General features: G+C 43.4%; 1 protein-coding gene across 5 annotated transcripts in view; it reads left to right on the top strand.

Moving 5' to 3' along the window:
* robo1 (roundabout, axon guidance receptor, homolog 1 (Drosophila)) overlaps window positions 1-21,074 on the top strand; it is a 235,024-nt gene that overhangs the window by 72,057 nt on the left and 141,893 nt on the right. For 4 of the 5 annotated variants that reach the window (XM_037075190.1, XM_037075183.1, XM_037075211.1 and 1 more), the window contains exon 3: window positions 12,056-12,145. The exons of the other annotated variant lie outside the window; for it this stretch is intronic. In XM_037075190.1, the coding sequence (XP_036931085.1) occupies window positions 12,056-12,145 (90 nt within the window). The remainder of the gene's footprint in view (window positions 1-12,055; window positions 12,146-21,074) is intronic. 5 annotated transcript variants of the gene reach the window in all.

Raw genomic sequence — 21,074 nt, 5'->3', positions numbered from 1 at the left:
TGAGGCCCCCGACGGGAGGTGCAGAGAGTTGCACTTTGTCTTTTGTTGCATTTCTTGCCCTTTTTTTCAGGATTTACGATCCGCTTCTCAAAGCAGCCTCTGGCCCTGGCATTCCCGCGTGTCATGTGACACCGCCACTTTGTTGCCAGCAAAAATCATCATGCCGAGAAGCTCCTCGCGGGGGTGTATTTGACACTAGTAGTTTTTGGAAGATGCTTCATTTATTATTTCTTGAGGTAATATCAGCAGCTGCAGCTATATATCATGAGATGCGGGGGTCAGGGTTGAGAGTAAACACCAAAGAAGAGGCTGACTTTTTTCCCATAAAGTTGATCAGAATAGCTCTGTAGCTCAATTAGAGACAATAACAGCTAATGTAACTGCATGATGAATAACTGTGACATGCAATTATAACAAACAAGGCCCTATATGGTCCATACGAGGCTGCTCTACGGGCGTAGACATCACAGCTGGTATCTTCCATTTACATCTACACTCACACACCCACAACTCACTATGCAGTCTACATGCTGGAAGCAGAAATTATTTGCCAACACATCGCTTTCTTCCAAGATGCGGACCCGTCCATCTCACATCGATCATCATCGTAAAATAACGTTAATTAATATGTTGAAGGATATACGACCCCTTCTAACAGGATCTTGCACTGAAACGAGTTAGGCCAAACACGTAATGAAATATTATGAATTGTGTTATAACCTATAATTATGTCGTCACCTGAACGCTAACTGGAAGGATATCAGGTGGAAACAAGTTCTGACTTAGCGAGGTGACAGCTGGAGGGAGGGAGGCGGTTTTAAAGGTGCGTTTGAGGTCATGCCGTCAGCAGCCGTACGCGGCACCGCCTGGTTATGGCGGGTTTCTTACCTCTGAGGTGTGCTTTATATCTTTTTCTACAGTCCCCTGGACGTTTTCATAAAATGACACCTGACTGCTTTACAAGTGTTTCTCTGAATTCCACGGAGAAATGTATGGCTTAACCTGTCAGAGGAAGCAGTTCTCACATTGTAAATCTTGATCCAGCCTTCATCCTGAAGAATTCCGACTCAAAACTCGCCTTAGGTGATACAGACTACACTTCCTCCACCATAAACCCCTTCTCCCCCGACAGCCTAATGAATTTCATTTCTGTATATGTTAACACACCATTCGTCTTCCTTTTTAGCGCGACACAACTAGCCTAGCAATGCCAGAGGGGTTCTTTGAACAACAGGTGAGACCATGAATGGGTCTAATCTCAGCTGGCTTACCAACAACTTCTCTCACATTCCTCCTCAGTGAGTCAGTGGATGTTTGAAACACTGATCCCTGTTTTTCTTGGACTAAAAATGATATCACAAATTGTGTGTGACTGTTTGACACACTTGAGAAGTGTCAGAGTATCCCTATCGAGCATCACATAGACCAAAATCAAAGCCACGCCACAGGCTCGCTGACATTTCATCCCTGTTTCGACAAAAGAAGAGTGATGCCTGTCATGTTCGCCTGCAGATGTGAACCGTCTCTATGGTCCCCCTGTGGTCTCACCAACTACTTTGCACATCTGTGGACCTGTAGCAAAGAGCGCCGAGGTCCTGGCACAGTCTCAGCTACCTAAGCTGCCCGTATTGATCTGGCTGTCGACTGAGATTGTTAGCTTTCTCTTTCAGGAGCTCTGAGAAACTGGCCGCATGCCTGCAATGTCCTCACCACATATCTTCTCGGGGGCCTCATTTCCATCTCCTCTAATCAGAACTCGACATATTGAAAGCACAAGTTGGTTTATCTGCACTCTCTCATTGGACTGTGAATAGTTGGTGTGTGCTCCAGTAAATTAGCATACACATGTTCCTGCCTGACAAGCACCCGTCCGTGGTGGAATGAGAGTGTGTGTTTGTAGGCAGAGTGAGAGAGAGAGGCTGGGAACGGCAGATAGCGCCCGCTGTTTGTTCAATTTGCTTGACTTCGGATCAGATGGTGACTGAACTGTGACACAGGCACTCACAGAGAAATGAACATGATCATTACCTTGAAGTCATTACCAAACCGCTGCGTGCAAAGTGCCTTGTTTGAACGACAAACAGAGAAGCGTTATAAAGCAATTATTTATTAGTTTATAGAATTCATTAGAAAGTGTAATCCCTCAGAAACGCTCCTTTATATGAACCTGACATGAAACCCGCAGTCATTTGTTGGCTCGATATTTTTAGCTCTTTGGATGCGAGTGTCACATTAACTCGCTGAATGGATTGCTGCACACATTCATGATCCCCGGACAAAGAAATTCATAAAGACTTTAGCGAGCGCCTGAATTTGAATCTAGCTATCGAGCGCGCCAGAATGGTTGGAAGGGAGTCACTGGAAACTGTCTGTCACAAGCTAACTTCAAGCAATCCAGTCAACAGTAGTGGTGCCACCAGCAGAGACAGCTGGTGAATGAAAAAGGGATGTTTTCCCTTTTATAAACTTTTCTTTGTGTTTGCACAGTTTTATGGCTGTGCCTGTGACAAATAAATCTCTTTGTTATCCTTCAGAGTGAAACTAACTCTCAAATACTCCCATGCTATCATGATGATGTTAGCATTTAGCACATATTAACTAGAATCCTGTAGATTCTTTGTCTTGGTTGGATGTCAGGTTTATACATAATTGAAGGTGCATATTGTAGAGACTGGGAGACAGAAACAGTAGCATCTGCCATGACAAAGTCACATCTAAGGTAGACTACAGTGAATTCAAAGAGAGCTTACCAGATATAAAGCAAATGTACAGAAATTTATTCTGTCATCTGAATTAACTTAAACTACTTTTCTGTGAAATATCAAAAAGCACTTCCTTTGATATAATATTTAGTATTTCTGGTGCTCATATTTTTTGTTGTAAAATGCTGTTGGTAACACAGTCTTATATTTTCTAACTGTAGGACTTCCAGATGGATAATGTGCTTCTTGTTCCCACCACACCATAACTCAAAACACAAGCCTGTTTTGCTCTATGATTTACAAATACAAATATAACACATGGCCTTAAAGTGCACTGAAAACCATATTAGCAATTGCAAACTGCCATTCATCCTATGCATAGTTCACCTTCAAAATATCTGAAACAAATGCAGAGAGAGTCGGTCTCAAGAGCCGAGGTAAATAAACTATGGCAGCAAATATACCTATGGACCTCAAAAGCAGCACTATTGTCTGCTGTGCTTTTAAAGAAGGTCAGGCACATGCTATAGTATGAAGCAATAATTGCCCGCTTGTGTGAAGCAATAATTGCCAAAAACCACGGCACATTCAGTGTTTGCTCATTTGTTTTGACCATAACACAGCTTGAGAGAAGAAAGAGATTAATAGGTGTGCCTTGTGTGAACTGAAAGCTGGATGTCATCACATCAAAGGCCGTGGAGGTTGTACATCACCGGTGGATCTTTTCCCTTTCGCTGGATCTCTAATTAAAGAACTACGCAGAATTCCCCTTGGCTCGCACTGATGGCACCAACAGCCTGGAGGCATTCACAGGGCACTCTGTCAGCCACTGAGGGCACAGATGAACTGGGGACGATCAACAGCTATCAAATCTAAACAGCTTTGTTAGAAAACGAAAAGAACATACTGTTACTCCAACCTAACCAGGACAGTTGAATGTGGGATATAATACCACGATCAAGTCTTGGAGTCACCAGTCAAGCGGTTATAGAGACTTTTTTTCTGTTTGAAAACAGTTAAAACTACTTTGTAATACATCTCATTTATGTATAAAAACTCAAGAGAAATTTTCCTTGTGCCTGGAAAGTCAGACTTCGTCAATGGAGCAGCTCCAGAAGAACGTTGCTGGGAGGGATGGCAGATTAGAGGCTTGGGTTTTTCGGTCCCTAGGTCTGGGAAAGAATTGTTCACATTAACATATTGATGGAATTTTCGAAAGATTATACAGAAAACATATGTGAATTCAGTTTGAGGGCTGTTTGCTTTCCCCCTTTGAATTTGTGTGTGTGTGTTTGTGTTTAGAGCACATGTGCCTGATTAAGCGAATCAAAGAGCAGGGAAAGGTAGCATCATTGCAGTTTGTCATTCATGTTCCACAGCCTTGAAATGAGGTCTGAATTATCTGCTCCACTGCCCTCTAAACTCATTTGCAATAAGCCTCCAGTTGCTCTTATACATGAGTTTTCCCTCCTTTTATTTCTTGTCCTCTTGTACTCGGGGCAGTGAGAAAAGATGGTGAATTTATTCAGATGTAGGACAAGTTCTCATCAATCTGCATTGAGATTACTTGACTTTGCACTTTTAGATTGCATGCTGTACATACAAGTCAATCCTTTCCATTTTACAGCAAAACCACTTAGTGAGGTAGCCCCTTTTCCACAGAAGAAGAAGGACCGGCAGATCAGCTGCATGCACTGTTTTACTCTGGTATATGACCTGCAGACGATTGGAAAGTCATAAAAATGACAGTTCATTCCCAAAATCCATAATATGTGTTTGACGTAGTACTTTTTTTTATGGTACCTGTTGTGCTATTTACCCATCTAGATTGTTTTTGCTGTGACTTACTGTGTTTTGGAGAGATCGGCTGTAAAGATGCCTGCCTTCTCAAATATTGCAGAACTAGATGGCGTTCAGCTTGGCACAGACCTTCTTGTGAGTAGTTTTCTTTTAGGAACTATTTCCATTTCTGTGTCACCGTGCAGAGGGAAGCGTGCGCCCACTCATGGCCAAGAGGCTAGCTAACTGAACTGACTGAGCTAGCCGAAGCTGCTGCTTAGCCCAGGAGGAAACAGCTGACGATTGCATCCAACAACATCGCGAGCAAGAGCCTCTCGTCCATGAGTACGAGCACGTTTTCCTCTGTGCGTTGACACACTATAGTTGGGCAGAAACTGCACAAACAGCAAGATCTGGGAAGAGACGCTGTTGGGTATTTTCTTTGGCCTGTTGAGCACCACAAGCTGACACTGTGGATAAATAGCACTAAGGGAATGAGGAATGAATGAAAAATTTGTTTGTGATGTCGGGGTGAACTGTCCCTTTTAATCATGTTGTTTGTGCACGGATTGAAGAGACTTGGCTGGGTGGGGGGGAGACAAGCCTTAGCTGTTGTCACTCAGTCAAATCCCCCTAAAATATAAAGTAACCTCGTGGTATTTGAGTGGAGTGCAGGAGACAGGCTTAGTAGTGAGGAGTCATTGAAGGCCACTCGTCTGTCTGCTGCGGTGGTGTAGATGCTGACAAGCTGCTTATGAGTCACGACCGTGAGCTGCAGACACCAGATCAGACTGATACATAACAGCCATTCAGAGGCTGTTCACCTTGGCTACAGCACTTTAAATCCTTAAGAGACCTCATTTTTCTCACCTAGGAGAAGTCTCTCTCTCTCTCTCTCTCTCTCTCTCTCTCTCTCTCTGTCTCTTTCAGCTCTCTTCCCTTCAAACTGCCTCTCTTCTGGGCAGGAAAAAAGTATCCCGGTGTCATAGGGATGGACATCTGGGCTTTTGGCAGCTTCGAGGATGCTTGCCTCAGCCCCACCGGGATGTCAGGGCAAGTTCAGACTCCTCACAGGCTTTGAACTTGTTTGACATCGGCGTGGTTAAACAAAGCTGAGAAGTGAAGTTTCAAGGAGGAATAATAACACCTGTTATGTAATGTAAAGGTGTGGGGAAGAGATACAAATGGAAAGTGTTTCATAAAAGCCCCACTTTCAATTAAACATGCTCACCAGAGAGGCAAATGCCCTGAAAGCGGCTGTGACGGTTACAGCGTGAGCTGAGCTGAACCTGCAGACTATTGTTCAGTTCCAGGCAGACTCAAGTGACCATGCAATATTTAGCACCCTTCAAGCCAATCAGCACTCTTTGTCCTGGAACTGTCTCTGTGTTTTCATGTGTGTGGCTGGTTGCTGATGCCCTCAGAGCAAATCAATCAGTAAGCGAACTGGCTCATATTTCTTCTGTGACATTTTGCACTTTTTATTTAACCACAATTAACAAGTCATGCGTTCATAGATGAGTCACGTTGTTCCCACTGGGAGGACTGACATGTGTGTATTTACTGTGGGCCAGGCCATGTTTGGAAAGGAGGGTTCAATCTGTCAACAACAAAAAATCATGTGCGCATCCACTCGCTTCAGGAGCAGACATATCGAATCAGATCAGAATGGTTATCTGTTTGTCGCTGCGTTGATGTTTCTTCCAGCTGCAGCCGCGAGCCACGAAACTGTGACAACTGAGACTGTGACTGTGAAGGACATCAGAGGGGTTTTTGGTGGAAAATATCTGTGAAATCAGTTGACGTTAACATGCTAAAACTCACTCTTGGGAACTAATATACTCCTGATTATTACAGTTTGTCACTGCCATTGCTTGATTCTTAACTAGCTGCTGACAACATAATAGCTGTGTGTACAGTTAAACTGGAGCTAGGACATAATCAGATCTCTCCCTCTCTCCCTCTCTTGCTTTTTCTTCCACTCATTCTTCCAGTAGAACACAGACAAACTTTAAAAAACAAAAACCCATGAAATGTTTCCACCATGTAATCCTACTATTTCTTACCACATACTCATAATCGGTCTTTATGTTTTGACTGGTTAATATGTTTTACGATAATCCCTTACAGAAAGAGTTATAGGCAATCATAACGAGGGCATGAAAAGACTTTATTTATTGCTGGGTTACGAGCAGGGCTTGGCAGCATGACCTGAAATACATACAGTAATGATATATATGATGGTGCGTGTATTTTTTCCCCTCTTAAGTGATTTGTAATATGGTACAAGACTCTGGTTTAGCAATTTCATGCCTGGAGTTCAAGGTATCAATTAGCTATTAATGTGCTTCACAGTGGCTGTGGAGGCAGAGCTTCATACATGATGAAAGTTAACAGCCAATCGGTCTGCAGAGCCGATGCCAAGTGCGTGCGTGTCATTTGCTCCACTTCCTCCCGACAGCTGGAGCACAGCGAATGATTTGTGACCTGGTGTTTTTATACTGCGACTCCACTGTTTTGCTGCTCATGAATAGTTTGGAAAATATGCTTTTTGGCTTTCTCGCCAAAGTTTAGATGAAAGGGGATCAATACAGCTCTCTATAGTAAAGATTAAGCGACGGCGAGCAGCCAGTTAGCTTAGCTTAGCATGAAGACTGGAAACAAGTGGAAGCAACTAGCCCGGTATCCAATTTGCTTAAAGGGGCTAGAAAGGTGGCGGGGTTCACCACATATAAACAAAGTAATACAGTATGAGATTGTGTTGTCATTTAACGTTTGTTTCTTCACTTTATTCAGTCATGAATAATCATTGTGAGTTTGTCAAACCGTTCATTTAAAGGGAAAGTTCACCCAAAAATGAATATTCCATCACTATCCACTTACCGAAATACAGACGGAAAGTCAGGTGAAGTTTAGTACTCAACAAAACATTTCTGAAGCTTCACAGTAAAACAATGATGCAGCATTCTACATCAACTGAAGTTAATGGGGGCGTGATTTAAAACATTTAAAAAAAAGCTAAATAATGTATAAAATGTCTCCATGCAGCTGGTCCACCATCTCTGGAAGCTCTGACATCCCTAATTTATTTGCAAAGACATTATTATTCAAACCCTTTTTAAACCAGCATCTTCACTGTAGCTGCTAAGCTAAAACACCTATCACACAACCAGTCTGTGACTTTTCACACTTATGTTAACTTTTCCTTTCAAGGCATCTGCCTCGACAGTTTGGGACGACATGATGTCTTCACATAGATGCACTGTCACGGTTTGTGTGATGTCTTTCCACCAGCGGCTGCTTTTTCTCAACAACAACAACGAGGGAGGCGATGTATGTTTTTCTTTATAAGGCTATGCTAAGACTTCTTGTTGCCATTTGATTTTCTACACTGGCAGACTCACCACCTCCTTATTCACGCAGTCTGTTATTCATCTCCAGCCTTGAATCTCGAGGGCTTTGCAGTTAAATGTGGCTGTTCCCTTTAAAGTTTTTTTTTGGTTTTTTTAGAGTTACAGTTATTTTAGGAGTTACACACAAAGAACGCTTCTCCACTTTGACTTCGTCCTTCTCTGTCTCTCTGCAGCACTCTGCGCTCAGTCACTGTGTGTATGTATTATCTCAAGGCCTGATTAAAACTGCATTAGTCATGCAGAAAACAAAGAAAGTGTAATCAAAATGGAAATTAGTGTAATGGTGCTGTGGAAGCAGATGAAGCAGACAGACTAGCTTCTGCTGAAAAAGACTTTTGCCATTTGTCCTCTGTTTTCTGTCTTGAATAGAAGACTATTGAATCCAGGTCCAAAATAATGAAGTTACTGTTACTGGGATGGCGATATGGGTTATATATTCTGGAGCAGGGACCTCATTTAAAAGGTCCAACTCGCAGAATGAGGGTTCCAAATGAAGGAATTGAAAACTTGTTGGCTTGGCGCCCTAATTAGCATTCTTGTTGGCTCTTCATATTTTTTTTCCTCTGTCATCACACAAAAAGTAAACAGATGTTAGGGCAAGAATGTTTTCCAAGAAACCAATTTAATCATTGAAATTGCCTGAGGTCATGTTGCAGAAATATGCTGCCTCTCTCTGATCAGGCTGTGTGAAGGAACTTGTCCTACAGCAAACAATCAGTCAGTCCTGTTAACAAGCCCCAGAGTCAGACTCCCCACACTCATCATTTCAAGCCCATCCATCACTTATACAGGCTGCCAGGGCCTAAGCGCTGCTGCCAATACATGACAAGATAACAATGAGACAACAGCCTCTCCAGCTTCTACATTCACATCTATTAGGAGCTCCCAGTGTTTGTCAAACTAAACAACCTCGACTACAGGGGCAATAACTCGAGCATCAGGTTTATTGTCGTGTCAGGTCGTACGGCCGCTCAAGTGCTTATTGGGTCCACGTCGCCATAGTGCGCAGCCACTCAAGTCGAATCTGGTGCGAGCAGGCATCGTGATTTATGACTACAGTATAGTAACAGAGCCAAAAGCCTGTATGGCACCCTGTGGATTGATCCATAAAGAAAGGGCCTGTGACCCAGAAAGGAGGACGTGCTCTCATGTTTGAGGAAGGCTCGGGGCCAGGACTTATAGTCTGGGGCCCAGGAGGAATGACTGAAGGGGGGGTCAGACCGGCCTTTGTATCTTTTGGTAAGCAGTCAGTTATCTGCACATGTGCCCCATTAATTAGCTGATGGGGGAGCTGGGGCTGGGTGCAGCGTTGAGGGTTAAAAGGGGGGCAGTGAGACAACATTGAGGTCCTGACTTTGTATCCTGATGCCCCAGGGGCAGCTGGGTACACCACCTGTTAATGAGCTCTGAAGTGGTCTCTAATTGGACCTCTCACTGTGGACCACCCAGGGAATCAGGCACAATCCGCATGAAGACATAAAGAGAATATACAATACGCAAGACTTCAAGGCAAAATACATCAAATAGAAGAGCTGTATCCTCAGACTCGCAGTGAGGAGTTCTATTAATTCAACTTCATCATTGGATTTGACGAGGGCTCCACCATTTATGAAGTGCCTTTGAGAGCATGATCTTAAAGACGAGATACACAGCAGTTGACGGAACAAACCATTCAAAGTAAATCTGTTATTTTCTGGTCGTTTCACAGCAGCTACACTCTGAAGCAGCGGTAAATACGCCGACACCTCTGCACAACGCTGCCAAAAGTTACTGCATTTCTGGATCTTGTTTGAATTCAGCAGAGGAGCACGCTTCATCCTGTTTGCTGTTTACCTCTGTGCCTGTAGCTCAACCCTGAACTTCAGCTCACACACAGACAGACGGAGCAGAGAGTCGAGACAGCAGTGTAACTGTGTCCCAACCTCGCGCTGTTACTGGCTACGTAACACAGCAACATTTGAAGAGGGCGGGGTCGCTGCAGATACAGACACCACCACACACGTCCAGTGGTTCATGAGTGATGATAGAGATTATTTCTATGTGGGTCCATACATTGGTCTTTTAACTGTTTAACAAGATTTTTCAGAACATCTCTATGACAACTGAGCAAACTCTACATATTAATATAAACCGTGCGATGTAGTTTAGAGCTTCATAGTAAGACAGGAAATTGTTGCTGTCCAGTGAAAACCTTGTATTTCCTCATTTTAATTTCAGTGGGTTTCTCAACCTTGAGAAAATTCTATGTCTTGGGCTGTTGAAACACGCATCCCAGTAGGTCACCTGGTAAGAGCGTGTGACCCATGTACAGAAGCTTTAGATAATCAGGATTTTTTTTTTTTTTCCATTATAAAGAAAGAACATTTTATTCTTAACACTTGCTATTTCTTCAGTGTTTCGATGAGACTGCTATGTCCAGTCAAAACTGTGGCCAATTATTGTTGAAACATTTAAAGACATCAAATGTGTTTTTATTTGATTTGGACTGTACATGGTTGTTAGCGGTATTATGTGTACTCTTTGTGAGAAGGAATATAAAAAGACTGCTTCTTTTTAAACATATTCATACTTTGATTCTCGTTCCAGCCTGTAATTGCTGCCAGTGACAAACTACTCTTTGCAGATGTTGCGTTTGTGTTTAATTTGTCTGTTTTGCACAGACTGAAAAACACCACACATTATCTGACTGGTGTCATGCTGTACGTGTCAGACAGTGCATCAGACTCGGCGTGACGTCTTGTGTGTCTTCATGGCCAGCACCCTCTCATCTCATTGTGTCGTGTGTATCATCACATCCATTCGTGTTGCATGACCGAGTGACCTACATGCTTATTTCCTTGTGACTCAGAGGCTCTGCTCTCCTGTAGTGTTGTCACTCAGACGCTGCTGTTTGGATAAACAGGCGGGCAGAGAAGTGGCAGATAATAGGTTCGGCTCAGCGTCCGGCCCTTTAACTGTCACATTAATTGCAACACTACAGGAGCAGCAGGGGAGGCAGGAGAACATGATCACTGCATTCTGAATGTCTTTTTTGTGTTGACTTTTATTGATGTGACCAAAACTGTTATGAAAGTGGGATTTTGGGTCATCACTGTGTCTGAACCGTCTGGGAAGATTCTCCCTGTCAGTTCCTGTGAGGGTGGGAGGGCCCGATGAAATGACGGGTCACCCTCTTCTTCACACTCTGGTGATCTGAAGTACTCTCCAATGAACGATTCTGTCCGCCCGTCTGCTATTTATCAGAAGTGATGCCAGATCTCATTGAGGAAACAGATACTTCCGACAGACTGCCACTCGGTTAGCTAAAGGGGTTGGATGCACTTTGATTAAGATTCCTTTTAACCCCCACCCACCCCCAGCCCCCAACCACCCGGCCCCCAAATTAACCCCTTGTCAGCGGGCCACAAAGAGAATGGGCATGGCTGCATCTGATTTATTTCACACAGAGCCATCATAAGGGCACAGTTGGCCTCCCGTCTCCCCCATAAGGGACATACGCCCCGGCCCTCTTTTACTCGCCTCCCCCTTCTGTCCCGCCCTCACACCTCCTGTCACACGCACTCAACCTGTCACTCCGAAGAAGGCCGAGGCACAAAGACGGGCCCGTATCAAAAGGAGTTGATTAGCAATTAATGGTGCATCATTGTATTTGCATCAGGACTGTGTGCTCCCTATATACGGTGTGGCGTTGTCAATCACGTGTGAGTGTGCCCCGGCCCTCCCTCCACTGTCCTGCCCATGTGCTCCATTAGGGGTGCAGCCACTTATGGCTATTGATACGGGGGAGATGACTCTGTTTTACACCCACACATTTACACTCAAGCCCAACACAGGACAACAAGAACAACCTCCTGCTGAGCCCAGAGAGAAGAGCTGAAGCTGATGGATCCAAACCAGACAGCTGATTGACACGTGTCCGAAATCATTTCGCTGGATTACTCACAACTGTTGGGACTTTGGATGTTTACTTGTTTACTGCAATGTGGGTGTTTGGATTCTGCAGTCAGAGACAGAGTTTAAAAGGCTGGAGACTGGCCTTTCTCTGTGTGTTCGCTCTGTGCCTGTCTCAAGGATGCAGAGGGCTGGAGGTGCGGACCGTGGGTGGGGAAAGTGGGCAGAATGCGTCTGAGTTCTCAGTCCCTGTGGTGTTATTGTTGACAGAGACGGGAGTCGCTCAGGATGGGGCCAGCGAAGTGGCAACACCGGCTCCCACGACCGAACATGAGGATGACAACTCTTTGGGCTACACAGGTACTGCTGCTGCTGCTTTCCCATGACTGTTGATAATGTGTCCTTGGATACATGCATACATAACTCCTGGGGAGTGTCAAGTTGGTCGGAGGTGAATAAACGACTTTGTTTATTTCGTACATTAGATAAAAACGTCTTGCACTGAAACAGGATACAGTGCAACTTTTTCTAACTCTTCATGAATCAAAGAGCATGTGTTGTCTGTCACATCAGATATACAAACCTCTTCCTGTAAAGATGACAAAATGCATCTGGGCGAGCCAATTATTTACAATTTTTAAACAGAAATTCCCCCACGGTTAAATACGCTTTCCACACATTTCCATGGCAAACATACTGTGTATTCAAACATGTTCTTTGTGTTGTGACTGCTGCAGAAAAGTTTTGAGCGTTGAAAGAGGAGAATTGTGGGAAAAGGGAGGGCACACAGCGCCACTTCATGTGCATCAGTTAGTATCTCCCCAGACCATAGAGCTCTGTAGGGAAATGAATGGGTTCCACGCCGGAGGGACTGACTCACACACATGAGCACACACAGAAAGGATTCAAGTCTGGAGAAAATTAGTGATGACGCGCATGTTTTGGTTGGAGTTTTTTGGGGGCTCTTTCCCCAGAGTGAGGGTGAAAAAAAGGGTTCTCAGTGTGTTATCCCAGTGAGGAGACTTACCTCCCAAGGTGATTTACTGGACCTCACACAGCTTCAGGAAAAAATAAGCCCAAATTAACTGTCAAAATCATATTGAGGTTCAGCACAATGTGCAGTAGCTTGGCAGCTCTAGATTTTATATAGCTTGAAATTCAGCCAAGAATATATATATATTATATATATATATATATATATATATATATATATATATATATATATATATATATATATATATATATATATATATATATATATATATATATATATTTTCATCTGTATCACACTGTGACTTTAATCTATGATGCCAAGACATTTCAAAAGTTTGAGCCCAAGCAACTTTTAGTCGAGGAGTCTGTTAGCACACAGTCAAAGTTTCTGCAGACTTGGCATGCTCTGAATGGGGGTTTAAAGAGGAAAATCACATCATGTCTGCCTCACTGCATCCGGGTTCATCTTTAGAGTGATAAATCTGTCGGGTGGACGGAGCCAGGAGTTCATCTTTAATCTGGCCATTTAATCCCATCTGTGCATGAAAATGAAGGAAATTGATCCGGCCCAGTCAGTGAATTGGAAATGAGACTAATGTGCCCTAATACCTCAGTCTGCCGCTGATAGAACAGAGTGGGCGGCTGCCAAAGACTCCATTTTCAGGAAGCGTGACTGGATGGGACGTGAGGATAATCCTGACAGGTGCCAGTTTTAGCTCAGGTAAAAAAAAAAATAAAACAAAAAAACAAGAGGGTGCACCTTCAGGTGCTCACAGTGAAGACTCTTTAAGGTGGCTGCTTGCGTTTAATCGCCACGTGATCTCAGTGAACAGAAGGAGGTTCACTGATTTATGTGCAAGTTTCACTGTTTATCTGATCAACACGTGATTTTGAGGAAGAAGGGCGGTGTGTCCTTGTCATTCTTCCACCATGACCTGTTGTTCTAGTTATTTAACTCCGGAATAAAAGATAGAAAATCTTTGCATAAGTGTGAATAGTGTAACTTGACCTATTTGTCTTACTTCATATAAAACTAAAAACAGCTGGCAATGTCCTCGGTAATGACACGGTAATGTTTTGTGTGGTAGTCACCTGGGATTAATACAGCCAACTGTGAGTTTTATAAGGAGCCACATGCTGATCTGAAGTACGCAATGCATTAAAAGTGTTTTTTATTGGTCCCCCCAGACGCTGACTCTCAGCCAGCTCTAAATTGTTTCCCGATATCAAAGAGCTTTGCGCAGAACTTCACATTCATTATGAATGAGACTGACCTGTCTGAAGGCAGTGGATTAGAGAGGCACGCTAAAGCTCTCGCATTTACACTTTGCTAGCCGCTGCTTGGCAGGCAGACACACACAGAGGAGACAGGTCTTTGGTTCTTCTGCCTCGACATGAAAGGCTGAGCGTGACTTCACAGAGCACATCAGCCCTCATAACCGCCCTCTCGGCTGACAGCTACCACTGCGTTTGTCACAGATCACAAAGGACGGCAACTTCAGAGAGCCGCCCTGTTTGTCAGGTTATGGAAATAAAGATAGGGAGGAAGTGAGAGAATCTGAGGTTTCCGCACTGTCGCCACCTGATTGGCTGCAGGGTAGATTGATTCTTCTCGCAAAGCCGTCGCTGCAGAATGTTGACAGAAAAAAAGCATTTAACGTACTGATGGATGCACAGATGGGTCACAATATCTGCCACCAAAGTGGTGGTGGAAGCACAATGTATCAGTCAGAATATTCAAAAAAGGTTTGATAACCTGTTCAGACCTGCATCGCTTTCGCACAAGACAAAGACTTGTGCCCGGTTTAAACTTCAACATAGTCAACATGTTGAAGGGCATAAATGTTGCAACACCAAATCTCAGAGGCAGTTTTGATGTTGTTCACTTTCTCAATAGCATTCCAATAAAAAAAACAACTTTTCTCTGTTTGAAATTATGTGCACAGGATGAAGGATTAGACGAGATAACTTCAAGATTATTGTCCCTGCTGATCTCACAGAAGGTTTCAGCTAGTAACCCCAGACTGGTACCATGATGGTTGATATACAGCAGGATGTATATAGAAACAGTTTTCACATTTAGCTTGCTCGGTGAGATATATCCTCCTATCACACTACCTTATACCAAAAAAAACTATCCAACATTAAAGCACACTCAAAGTTCTCCTTAAGATTATAAACTGGCCTCAGCTGAGCTTGACCTGGGCTGCTGTAGTCACAACACACGCTGTCGTCGGACTATGAATTGAAAGTGCTGTGTGACACGCTTCTGTCAGCTGACACTTTGTCACATGACACATTCACTGAAGCGTGCATTAGCCTTAAGCCTTATTTACACTTCAGTAAGAGTGCGCCATCAAATATCCCTCAAAAATTCAACATACAGAGCCGACTGTGAGTGTTAGCCGAGGGTGTCGTGAACCTGGACGTGGCATGTTTTAGTGAGAAAGGCGGAGTGGTGAAAAAGCTCTGGTGAAACATGCACAGATGGGTTTGAATAGTTAGCAGACATTAAAACGTTGTGTGCCAACATTTTTTGTTTTCACGTTTTTTTTTCGTGATCTTTATATAAACATCTGACGGTAATTACAGTAACAGTTTACAAAGACTCTTGTTTATTGGAAATATTGCAGGAGTGCTCTGATAACGGAGGCCAAAACAATCTGGAGTACATGTGTCTCCAAGTCTTTTTGGAGAGCAAAAACTTTGACCCTATAAATTTCCCATTTGTGTCAGTTTCGCATGTGAGGAGGTTTGCAATAATACGTAATATTAAAAGTTAAGACTTAAGACTTTCAAAATAAAGCTTGCTGACCAACAGTTTACACATTACAAGATTTTGACCATTACCAACAATGTTGGGGTTTGTTTAGAGACCAAAACCACTTGGTTAGGTTAAGGAAAACGTCTAACTTTGGCTTTTAAGTATGTAAGAATTTTAGTTTTAAACTTTCAAATATTGACTAGAATGTGAAAAATAATCGTGTTGATATTATGTCAAAGACATCCGTGAAACGTGCTGCAGAGATGTCCACTGGAGTTAGAGAGCTGTGTTGGAAATTAAAGTACCACAGTTCACCAAGTTTTAAGTAATTTACTATGGGAGAAGTTGTGTCCAAAAAAGAACTAAACGAGTCAACAAACAGAGTCAAACAGCAAACATGCAGAGTTAAAGCAGTTCTAATCAGCTAATAGGGACAGAGGCTGGCTTAAGCATCTGTCAGTTTTTCTGTTGTTGACTTTCCCCGTGGTCTGTAGTCACGTAGGCATCAATCTGTTATATGCGTAGAGGACGAGAACCCTGGAACCCTTGTCCCCAGAGGGAAAGTCAACAACCCTAACCACCTGCTGACTTGCACTTTTCTTGCTCTTTATACTGCTGCAGTAGAGAGGAGCTCCAACAAGTGAAGCGTAGGGCCACTGAGTAGCATCTGACTAAGTTTAACTGTAATCTTCCTCACTGTCACGCTTTCACTTTAAGAGGAATGTAATGTTCCGGGAGCTTTGCACAGTTTCTCATTGCACATGAGACGACACTTCAGCAACTCCTGTTCACATGTATACGAGCGCAGCCAGGCTACTTTAACGGGAACTAAAAATCAGCGGGACGTGTTTCTGCAAGTCGTTGCTCACATTCGCAACACTTCCGTTATTTCGCAGAGGAATAAATCACTCTTGGATCATCACACAGTTAATCACTGCATATCAAGTGTCGCTTTGTTGTTAGAAGAGCAGAGCCAAGATCGTCTTGATTTGATCCAGGCAATGCTAGCTGTGCGCTAACTGCGTTTACTGTAGCTCTTGTGTTGCTTATAGATGTTATCCTCCATATTATTAAGGCTCAGCGGATGGAGACCAGGTGCCTGTTTTCCCCCTCACGGATGCAGAGGTGGCGTGGTCTTCGTCTGGATACATGGCACTGACAGCTTTACCATGAGAGAGATGGAGAGCTCTACTCTTTATCCGTCCTTTGCTCTTATTACTGGGCTGTTGCGCCGGCCTTGAGTCCCCACCCTGAAAACCAATTTCCTTGACGGTGTCAGCCCCACATATATCACCCAAGAGTCACCACAGCATCAGCGTGTCACGACTCCATGACACTCACTTATGTTCATCAGTCTTAGTGCCGTGGCAATCATGAAACAGGAAGCAAAGAGAGCACTTGGCTAGCTGCACTCTCACATATTATCCCCAGTACAGCGGCAGCGATCATTTCTACCAGTGCAACAATAGACAAAGATCCCTGGCCACGCTTGGAGGAGCAAATCACTTGAGATATAATTAGTTATAACCAGGCACTAATGTCCTACACGCATCTTCCCCACAGCCTCTGTGCTGCAGAGGCCTGTAAAGGTTTTTGTTTTTTTTGTTCCCCGTCCAATCTCATTTCATCTCCCTCATCCGCACAGCTTAGCGTAGCGATGTCCCAGGAAATGGGTCTATTAGCCATTCTTCTCGAGATAGAAAGAGAAGTAATGTGGTCAAGAGGCACTGGAGTGGGGGGGTAAGATTTGAGAAGGGAGTTAGCACGAGCGCACAGGGGTCGAAAGCACAAAGACTGCGAGGTGAGGATTAAATTAGAATATTCAGATCCACGTCTGTAGTGTCCTCATGATAATTGGGAGGAAGATTGGATAGGGTTTTGCTAAGTGCTAATAATCAGCTGCTCCTGCGCCGTCAAACGCTCTTAATTTCTTGGTGAAAGGATAATAAGTGTTTATTTGGGATGTAAATGGGTCACATTCTTCGCCATCTCGAAGGGGAGAGGAGGAAACGCTTCCGCTCCTCTGACTGTACAGCAGTCGGCAGTTCAAAAGGCTGCTATAACACTGGCTTTGACAAAACTAACATAAAAGTCAGGCACCTACATTATGTTGCCGGTAAGATATAAGAAATAGATTCTGATAATCTGCTCAGATTTTTCAAAGCACTTTGCTGTATCCACCATGAAGTGCTGGTGAGTAACTATATGTTCATACAACAATAATGTCAATACCAAGCCATCAGGAACAGTGTGGTACTTTGAGCCATGTTATAATGAGTAATGGCTGCATACAGTCACAAAAACTAAATCTGGTGAGATAAACTAAGTTGAGTGAATTTTATCCAGTCGATCAAATCCATTAAATTTCAAAAAAGGTCTTCAGTTGCTGTATCAGTAAATTATTCAACATATCCTCCCTCATAAACAGCTGGACATGTCGATTGCCACGTCTCCCTGAACAACGTGACCACTGCAGTGTAGCAGCAACAGGCATGCCGGAGCCCGTTGTGTACGTCTCCGCTTGGTTATGTGTAGGCACTAAAACTACTTGGTTGGGTGCACAACAACAACATTTGTAACTTCAGTTACGTGATGACTTTCACTTTCACACTGGCTCACTAACAGCACTCTCCTGGGTTTCCCTGTGCAGACTCCGTCACTCTTCATAATATTTTCCCCGGAGGACAGCCTGAAGTTGATGTAAATTTTAGGTCATTTATGTTTGACTGGAAGTTCCAGTTTATACAAATTACTTGGATGCTGCCTTTGAACACAGGGGCTAGTTTCTCAAAACAGTTTGGACAATAATGCATTAGTTCATTTGCCAAGAGCAGTTACAACTGTGCTGTACTGGATAAAAAAAAATGCCACTTCAAAAATAGGTTAAAACAATTATGATTATATATTGATACAGTTTCTCTTGCTCCAGAGAAGTTTTTTTAAAAAGTCTGCTATCTGACTGAAATGCTACTTTTTAGGTACAAATATACTTGATAAGATGTGTGTTTTTGCACTATAAAACCATGAGGAGTACAACCTACACTTGTATAGTGTTCGCTGTATACGACAGCTGTAGCTGCACAGCTGTTCCGATATGCTGGAGAGCTGACACAGGCTGTGCTTCATAAAATCCAAATCACTGGCGAACTTTTGCCGCAACTTTGATTGCCAGAGTTTGTCATTCTTGTGTGTGAAGCACAGTGTGTTTAGTGATTGTTGTTGGTTGATGTAAAGTCGTTCACTACCAGTGTGCAAGCCTGGGAACGCCACCACAGACTCCAGATTTTAAAAAGCTCAGATGTGATTTATGATGTACTATGTTTTAAGCAACCTTTTGATTATAATTCGCTGAAAACTCCAAGCTTTTGTTGGCGAGGAACATGGACCCTCACGGCCTCTGGATCTCCAGGGGCACAAACCCAAAAAAACAGAGAAAGGAACATGACTTGCTGTTAATATGCAAAACTTTTAAAACTGCTGTGCTTCCCTCATAAATTAGAGCTTTTTAAAATGTCCCCAGCAGCGCCTCTGCTAATTCCCAACAAAACACTGTACAAAGTTTACACGTTCCTTTTCCAGAACTGCCTCCAGATCAATTATCCATTTTTTATGAGCAAACACATAAGGAGTGCCTCTCCACCTCCCCGACAGCCCTGTGCACTCCTCCCAGCCGAAGTGACTGTAATAACCGTTTGCCATGACTGACGGCTTGATGATCTGTAAAAATCATTGCTGGTTTTATTAGTGGTGATATGATTCATGCATAGTCATGTCGCACATGAAGTTCAGCCAGAGCCAATATTAGGCTTGTTTCTCGGAGCTTCGGCGTGAACTGCAGGGGGGCTGTGGAGACCCAGCAGGGCTCAGCGTCTGTGCGAGAGAGGAGAATATCTTGAGATGAGTGGGGGGAGGGTGGTGGGCTGTAAATCTGAGCAGCACCTGCTCCCTGGACTCTGGCGCTTGGTGTGAGGTCAGCAGCGGCAGATATCCCATCGATCATATTTATTACATTCATCACAGCGCCAGTTTGTTTTGGCAGCTGATCGCACCAGGGAAAGAGAAAGGAAGAATAGGCTTTTTATTTAAGAGACGGGGGATTCTTTGAGCATGAGCACTGTCTTTGCATTTTTTTTTTTCTCTGCTCGGGGTCTTCAGAGAGAGATCAGTCACTGATGTTGGCTCCGAGTCCCCGTCAGAAACCACAACTCCTGCAGAATGATATTCGGAATGCAGCTCTGGAAAGTTTCTGAGAGAAATAACTTTGATGGAAAAAAAAAAGAAATATTAATGGCCCATCAATTCTCAGCTCTGTGGCAGTCTGGGTGTGCAGTTGAGGTTTGCCCAGGATATTGAAAGAACAATTTGTGTTTTTACTTCTGTGATTGATTTCTTTTCAATAACGTGAAAGAAAAACATGTAGAAAACCAAATCGTTTGAATTAGGAATGTTTATCCAGCCAAGAAAAACTGCAGGAAGGATTTTTGATCCGGACACAAGCTGAATTCTCAGCCACAGTAGCGGCGTGGCTCCTGGGACGGCGACGTCGGTCTGTCTGATCATCGGTCGCTCCACCGATTTCATCCAGACTAAAACATCCCCATCAGATTGAAAACCATGAAATTCTGTACAGATATTTATGGACCCCAGAGGAATAAAGCTAACTGACTTCAGTGGTCTCCTGACTCATCAATTGTGGTAGACTTTGTGGTTTTCAATGAACCATCTCAACAACTACTGAATTGATTGTCAAGAATTTGGCTTTCTACCCCAGGATGAACTGGAATACATCCTTAACTTCTTATCTTGAGCAGTTAAGTTTTAAGAGCAAATATCTTTTTTAAAAAAAAAATTTCTTTGCTAAGTGCTAAATAGCAAAATGTTAGCATGCTATCCAGATAAACAAAGACCATACTTTTTACTGACTAAATATTAGCACTTTGTCATTGTGAGCATGTTAGCAAAGCCACCCAAAGCACAGGTTCATAGAGATGCCAGCACTTTTAGCAGACTCTTTGGGTCACACTACACACACTACAGAGCACGGCCAGCTTCACTGTCACCAAGTCACCGTTGGAAAGCTGAGGCACGCTCAACTGTGATTTGTAGCGCGTCACACCTGACAGGAGTCGACAAATGTTTGGCATCATTTTCAAGCTTCGCCCAGCTGGCTTCCACTGACAGTGACCTGCAGCCTGTTGCTTTGTCACCGCTAGTCTGAACAAACCATAAGCCTCCTTCAGTAACTCCCTGCAGCAACTTAGTATCAGGGTTGTTCCTGAAATAGGGACGAAAGGTCAGGAGTCTTGTTCATGCGCACATTTTGTGAAATTCATGTCCATGTAGACCAATCCTAAAGATTAAATTCTTTAACAGATTTTATTAACACATCATGGTTTCATGAACTGAAAGTATCCTTTCCTTTCCTGACCTTAACCAAAGTGCTTTGGTTGCCTGACCAAACCACAGACGAACCCTGACTTCTGGTGTGGCAGTCCTGAACTCTCAAAAACAATTTTTTGAAATTCTTGTCCA

Source organism: Acanthopagrus latus, chromosome 2 (genome assembly GCF_904848185.1).
Source record: "Acanthopagrus latus isolate v.2019 chromosome 2, fAcaLat1.1, whole genome shotgun sequence".
NCBI classification, from domain to species: domain Eukaryota; kingdom Metazoa; phylum Chordata; class Actinopteri; order Spariformes; family Sparidae; genus Acanthopagrus; species Acanthopagrus latus.
This window is presented reverse-complemented; position numbering and strand designations above follow the sequence as displayed.